The 8083-nt window shown below is 38.2% G+C and overlaps 1 gene segment (V, D, J or C); it reads left to right on the forward strand.

Moving 5' to 3' along the window:
- The first annotated feature begins 2321 nt into the window (after window positions 1-2321).
- On the forward strand, window positions 2322-2823 carry LOC116464240 (immunoglobulin kappa variable 1D-33-like). The segment is given in 2 exon segments: window positions 2322-2376; window positions 2501-2823. Coding segments are annotated over 2 exon segments (378 nt in total).
- The last annotated feature ends 5260 nt before the right edge of the window (window positions 2824-8083 follow it).

Raw genomic sequence — 8083 nt, forward strand, 5'->3', positions numbered from 1 at the left:
GGGCTCAAGCAATCAGCCCATCTAAGCCTCTCAAAATGCTGAGCTTACAGGTATGAACCACCACGCCTGGCTGTGTGTAGCTATTTTTAAAGGCTCCTTTTGTTTTGTGAGTCAAAAGAAATCAACTGCATAAATCAAATCCAGGAGAGATTGGTAAAAGAAAATTAAGTGCTTGCTGGATTTTCTTGTGCACCAAGAAAGGAAAAGTGATAAGAATTTAGAGCAGAGATACCTTCTTCTAAGAGTAGGGATTTGTTCCATCTTGAACTGGGTTCACCAGCAAGAAGAAACTATGTGCATGCAGCCTATTTACACTGGGAGGGAAGGAGGAAAGTGTAGCAGGAAATAGAAGATGGGTGGCAAAAGTCTCCCCCAAAAGCCACCTAACTCTTAGGATGACTGAAGCTCCATACCATGTGGAAACATAGGGGCAATGCCTCTGTGCTATTCCATCTGAGGGGAGAGAGCTGCAGTATGTATACTCCTACTCCTGTTATCATCTACTGATGTTGTCTCTCTTAGTCTGTTGTGTCTTGGTATAACAGGAATGCCTGAAACTGTAATTGATAAAAAGCAGACAATTATTCTCTCACATTTCTAGAGGATGGGAAGTCTAAGATCAAGGAACTGGTGGATTATGATTTGGTTTATCTACTTTCAAGATGGCACTATGAATCCTGAGTCCCCCAGAAGGGAGGAAGTCCATGTCCTAGTATAACAGAAGAGCAGAAAAGAGAGAGAGAGAAAGCCTACTCCCACAAATGGGAAAGGGCAGGGACTCACTCTCAGGATTCTGCAACCCCCACACCCCAAGCATGGAAAGAATAGAAAACCTTGAGTCTCTTCAAAGGAAATTCCAAGCACCTACCTAGCCTTAAGAAGTAAGTAAGTAACATGATAAGCAAGGAAGTAATAAATGCCTAAAACAATAGCCAAATAAGCTGGACTCACGGGATGGTGGGTTCCCCTACAGAAACTGAAGATGACATTTTAATATGTGTCTCTGGGGTGTTTTTGAGAGAACAAGACCCCCTCCAAATGAATCTGCCAGCACATAGACCTCACCAAATGGGGAACTGGGGACTGAGCTCTGACCATGGTTCTTTGCTCTAAATATCTTACAGAGGGACCTGGCAAAAGTCATATCCATAAACCTGAGCTAATGTTCTCTTCTGCTGAACCCAAATGTTTAAACAAAGCTTTTCTCCCTTAACCAATTGCAAATTAGAAATCTTGTAATCTACTCTTGATCTGTAAGCCCCTGTTTCAAGATATCCTGCCCTTTTAGGCCAAAACCAATATGTGACCTCCATGTATTAATTTTCAATTTGACCTGTAACTTCTGCTTTCCTGAAATTTACTCCTGCCTTAAAAATCCCTTACCTGCAAGCCATCAGTGATGCCACGATTTGAGTGTTAACTGCCTGATTCTCTTTACCTGATGCCCTACAAACAAACAAACAAACAAACCCTTTCTTTCTCCTGCTGCAAACTGGGTGTGAATATCTGATCTGACTGACCTGAGTGAGTGGACTCCAGTTCGGTTCCATAGCACAAGCCCTGTTTATAGTGGCATTTATCCATTCATGAGGGCGAGCTCTCATGACTTCAAAGCTTCCCATTACGCCCCACCTCCCAATTCTGTTGCATTGAGATGAAGTTAACAACAGATGGGTTTTGAGGGACACAGTAAAACCATAACAGTGTCCAAAGAGAGGCTCATTCGAGCCCCTGTGGTCTGCTATGCATGCGGGCAGAGCTGCCTTCTCCAGCTTCAGAAAGAGCAGTGAGGGGCATAGATGGCCATTGGAAGTCAGCAGCCTTACAGTGAAAGGGAAAGGCATAGCGTGTAGACAGGGATTGCAATCTTGTTACATTTTCTATTTAATTTCCTTTCCCAAAAGAGAATAATTTCACACTAACAGAAATGTAAGTACAGCACAAAGTGCTTTCTTCCATTTGGGTGCATATTGGGTTTTTAAAAAAATAATCTCCATACACAAATAAAATACATTACTCCATCTAGTCTTCAGGAATATTTCAAATTTTGACAATTAACTCAAAAAAGTTCTTTGTAACAAAACAGCCCCCAGGAAGAAACACTTATTTACAGACAAATCTGTGCTGCCCTGGTCTGACCTGGGACACTGGGGGCACTGCCCTTGTGCTGAGTTACTGAGATGAGCCAGCCCTGCAGCTGTGCCCAGCCTGCCTTATCCCCTGCTGATTTGCATGTTCCCAGAGCACAGCCCCCTGCCCTGAAGTCTTCTTAATAGGCTGGTCACACCCTGTGCAGGAGTCAGTCACAGTCAGGATACAGCATGGACATGAAGGTCTCTGCTCAGCTCCTGGGGCTCCTGCTGCTCTGGCTCCCAGGTAAGGAAGGAGAACACTAGGAATGTACTCAGCCAGTGTGCTCAGCACAGCCTGGCTCTTGATGGGAGCCTTCCCATAATATGACTAATAGTATGAATATTTGTGTTTATGTTTCCAATGTCAGGTATCAGATGTGCCATCCAGATGACGCAGTCTCCATCCTCCCTGTCTGCATCTGTAGGAGACAGAGTCACCATCACTTGCCGGGCAAGTCAGGGCATTAGCAACTATTTAAATTGGTATCAGCAGAAACCAGGGAAAGCCCCTAAGCTCCTGATCTATAGGGCATCCAATTTGGAAACAGGGGTCCCATCAAGGTTCAGTGGAAGTGGATCTGGGACAGATTTTGCTCTCACCATCAGCAGCCTGCAGCCTGAAGATATTGCAACATATTACTGTCAACAGTATGATGATTTCCCTCCCACAGTGTTACAAGTCATAACATAAATCACCCAGGGGATCAGATGTGTGAGGCTCAGCTGTCCCAGATGCCCCTTCTGATGCCTCCGCCTGCTGAGGGTGTTTCTCAAATTGCAGTCACACTTTGAAGGTCACTGGAGAGTTTTTGTAAAAGGGCCATGAAGGCCCACTTCATCGTAGCTGTCTTTCCTTGTCCTAATCCCCAGTATCATAGACAGGGCAATGCCTCTCCTGATTTCATTGAGAAGAAATGATTACACCTGAGGGTCTGAGTTGTGGCATCAGTTGGAATTCATGCAGCAAAAGTGAGCCACTCTAGGTATTCCAAGTAGGATTTTTTTTTAATACAAGGTGTGAGAATCTAAGCTACAACCTTTTAAAGGCTTGCAAGTATAGTAGTCAAAGATGCAAATACTAGAAAAGAGGAATTCTCTTCCAGAATCCAGAATGCATCTGATAGAGAAGGTACAATTCCCAATCATGTGGTCCTCAGGCCTTTCTGAGAAGCCCATGAATGGGGGTGCAGATGCTCTCAGCTGCCTGGAGGGCTTCACCAGGTGCTTCTGCAGTCCTCACCTCTGTCCAAATGTCTTGCTGCAGGTCCTGATAGATAGTATTGAATCTTCCTCTTTTTACTTCTCAATCTTAGGGCAGGACCCTCACTGGGCAACTCTACCAAAAACCAGAGAAGGAAATGGGTTTCTGGCCAATGTGCTTCCAGAATGATAGTGATGATGGGGAAGTGACAGCTGACGTCCTAGTGTGGTCACGTATCTCGACTCTCAGGATTTTGTCGGTGAAGTAATGGCCTCAGAATACACTTGGATGTACTTCCATATACTATGAGTAAGTTTGAAATCACAGCACGAAAATTTTATTTAGTCATATGATACATAGAACTACGTGGCTACATTAATCAAATCAGCATAGTGCTGGTACAAAAAGAGACACAGACAAATGGAACAGAATAGGGAACTCAGAAATAATGCTGGAGACCTATAGCCATCTGATCTTCAACAACCTTGGCAAAAACAAGCAATGAGAAAGGTACTCCCTATTTAATAGATAAAGGTGGGAGAACTGGCTAGCCATATGCAGAAAATTGAAACTGGACCCCTTCCTTACACCGTATACAAAAATGAACTCAAGATGGATTAAAGACTTAAGTGTAAAACCCCAAACTGTAAAAACTCTAGAAGAAAATCTAGGCAATATCATTTAGGACATAGACATAGGTAGAGATTTCAGACGAAAATGCCCAAAGCAATTGCAACAAAAGCAAAAATTGACAAATGTGATCTAATTATACCAAAGAGCCTCTGCACAAGAAAAGAAACTATCATCAGAGTGAACAGACAGCATTAAGAATGGGAGAAAATTTCCTGCAATTTTTTCATCTGACAAAGGTCTAATGTCCGGAGTCTATAAGGAACTTAAACAAATTTACAAGAAAAAATAAACAGCCCTATTAAAAGGCTGGCAAAGGACATGAACAGACACTTCTTAAAAGAAGACATACATGAGGCTAATAATCATATGAAAAAAATCTCAACATTACTAATCATTGGAGAAATGTACATCAAAAACACAATGAGATACTATCTCACACCAGTGAGAATGTCAATTATTAAAAAATCGAAAAACAATAAGCTAGGCATGGTGACTTACATCTGTAATCCCAGCAGTTTGGGAAGCCGAGGTAAGTGGATCACTTGAGGTCAGGAGTTCAAGACTATCCTTGCCAATATGGTGAAACCTCATCTCTACTAAAAATGCAAAAATTAGCCAGAGGTGGTGGTGGATGCCTGAAATCCCAGTTCCTTGAGGGGCTGAGGCACAAGAATCACTTGAACCTGGGAGACGGAGGTTGCAGTGAGTTGAGATGGTGCCACTGCACTCCAGCCTGGGTGACAGAACAATATTCTTCTCAGATTAAAAAAACAATCAAAAAACAACAGATGCTAGTGAGGTTGTGGAGAAATAAGAAAACTTCTACACTCTTAGTGGGAATGTAAATTAGCTCAACCATTCTGGAAGACAGTGTGACAATTCCTGAAAGATTTAGAACTGGAAATACCATTTGACCCAGCAATCCCATTACTGGGTATATACCCAAAGGAATATAAATCATTCTACTATAAAGATACATGCATGCATATGTTCACTGCAGCAGTATTCACAATAGCAAAGGCATGGAATCAACTCAAATGCCCATCAATGATACAATAGATAAAGAAAATGTGGTACATTACACCATGGAATACTATACAGCCATAAAAAAGAATGAGATCATGTGCTTTGCGGGGACATGGATAGAGCTGGAAGCCACCATCCTCAGCAAACTAACAGAGGAACAGAAAACCAAACACTGCATGCTCTCATATATAAGTGGGAGCCGAACAATGAGAACACATGGACATGGGGGAGGAAATGACACACTGAGATCTGTGGTGAGGGGAGAAGGAGGAAGAGAGTGAGCATATCAGAAAGAATAGCTAACAGGTGCTGGGCTTAATACTGAGGTGGTGGGATGATCTGTGCAGCGTGTGCACCACAGCACACGTTTACCTATGTAACAAACCTGCACATATATCCTGGACCTTAAAGTAAAAGTTGAGGAAAAAACAAGAAAACATTATATATATATATATAATATAATATATAATATATAATATTATATATTATATACAATATTATATTTTATGTATACATACATTATATATAATATACTATATATTATATATTTTATGTATACATACATTATATATAATATACTATATATTATATAGTATATTATATTTTATGTATACATATATTATATATTATATTATATTTTATGTATACATACATTATATATAATATATTGTATATAATATACTATATATTATATATGTATATATTATATTATACTATATACTATATATTGTATAATATAATATATTATACATATACTATATATGTATATATACTATATATTGTATACATTATATTATATATACATATTTTATATATATATTTTATATATATAAAATATGTATGTGTGGGTGTTTGTGTATATATATGTGTGTGTCTCTGTGTGTGTATGCATATATATAGAGGTAATCAGAAAGGGATTTTATATGTATAATATAGATTTATTGAAAATCATTAAGTTCACATTCCATAAATAAAATATGTTCATACATATATATGTGTTCATTTGTTTATATGTGTTTGTATATATATGTGTGGTGTTTGTGTGTGCATATACACACAGATGTAACATTCTTATTCTTTTTCTTTAATATAAAAACCTTGCTACTCAAAATTTGTCCAGAACCCAGTAGCAACACAGAGCATGTTACCAATTCAAAACAGCAAAACCACCTTAAATCAGCTGAATGGGAACTCGTATTTTAATAAGATAACAGATGATCTATTGAAGGCTTAAGAAGCTATGTTTTAGGGAATGTTTACTTCAGCTACATTTTTGTTGTTTTTATCCAACATGTCAATTTAAGAAAATCCGATTAAAGTCACATGTTGAAAACACATCCAATTTTATTTTTTATGCAACTTAATTTATTTTAATTAAGATTAAATTTGCCTTTTTAATGCTGAAGTTTGAAAAACATAATTATTTGTCAGTGGCATGATCACATACCTTGAAACTTAATTGGAGAAAAGATTTTAGAACCTTGAGGAATTGCTAAAGCAAAAGAAGAAACCCACATTTTGCGTACTTGTGTTGGAGCTGTTGGGGCTTAAAGTTGCTTATGTAGCTTGACCTCAGGATGTTGTTACCTGCCTGGCTGATCACTGCTCCTTCAGTCTTGACCCCAGTAAAAAAAAAAAAATCCTTATATTAGAGATAAACTCAGCGACCTATAGCAGAACCACACAGCTGAGCCCTGCCTAAATCAGCTAAATTATTGTTAATATGAACATCTGTAAACATGAAAATAAATACTAGTATTGTAAGCCTCTGCATTTTGAGTGGTTCGTTACAAACCATTATTGTTGAAAAGCTAGTACATTATTAAACCTCCACATATATAGATACATTTTATGAAAATTGACTGCATAAATATGAATACTTAGAAAATCATAAGGAAATAGAAAACATAGAAGAAATAATACTTGAATCAATTTGAATAAATAAAATACAGTTTAGCTCATTTATGGAAACATCTAACAGGAATAGTTAGTATTGAGGTTACACATATGTAGCAATACTCAACAGAGTAATCAGAATGGAACTTTACATATACACTACAGATTGTTGAAAATCATTAGGTTGACATTCCAGGAATAAAACATATGTTTATACATATATGTGTGCATATATGTATATATCTTTTTATATATGATATATATACTTACGTATATATTTAGATATTGCTTTCTGCATAAACTTATATAAACAGATAGTTACATTTTAACAAAGTTATATGAACATATATGTGTGTATATACACACATACACACACGGCACAAGCACATATACAAAATTATCATAGTGCCAAAGAAATGTAGTTTAGCCCTTCTAGACCCTATCTTACAGGCAGTACTCAGAGGATGGAGGAATTTTAATGAAACAGATATCAAAACATCATGTGAGGCATGCATACGTTTTGGCGAAAAATTTTCTTTTTACAGTCACCATTTTCTTTAAAGCTTTATAAAGTGTTGTTGTATGGTCTCCTTTGTAATTTAGGCCTTAGGTTAAATTTGTGACCCCTGAGGAATGTTGGATTCTGGACTGAAGGTTTTTGGGTTTTGCCATTCATTTTCTTTTATTATTTTATTTTATTTTATTTTATGTTCCAGGATACATGTGCAGGATGTGCAGGTTTGTTACATTGGTAAACAGGTGCTATGGTGATTTGCTGCACCTATCAACCCATCACCTAGGTATTAAGCCCAGCATCCATTTGCTATATTTCCTGGTGCTCTTCCCCTACCCACCCTCCCCTGAAAGGCCCCAGTGTGTGTCACTAACCTCCTTGTGTCCATGTGTGCTCATTGTTCAGCTCCCCCTCTAAGTGAGAACATGTGGTGTCTGGTTTTCTGTTCCTGTGTTAGTTTTCTGAAGATAATGCCTTCTAGTTTCAACCACGTGCCTGCAAAGGACATGATCTCATTCCTTTTTATGGCTGCATAATATTCGATGGTGTATATATACAACATTTTATTTATCCATTCTATCATTGATGGGCATGTGGAGTGATTTCATGTCTTTGCTATTGTGAATAGTGCTGCAATGAGCATACACATGCATGTATCTTTACAGTAGAATCATTTATATC

The sequence above is a fragment of the Hylobates moloch genome, unplaced genomic scaffold (genome assembly GCF_009828535.3).
Source record: "Hylobates moloch isolate HMO894 unplaced genomic scaffold, HMol_V3 SCAFFOLD_315, whole genome shotgun sequence".
In the NCBI taxonomy this organism is placed as follows: domain Eukaryota; kingdom Metazoa; phylum Chordata; class Mammalia; order Primates; family Hylobatidae; genus Hylobates; species Hylobates moloch.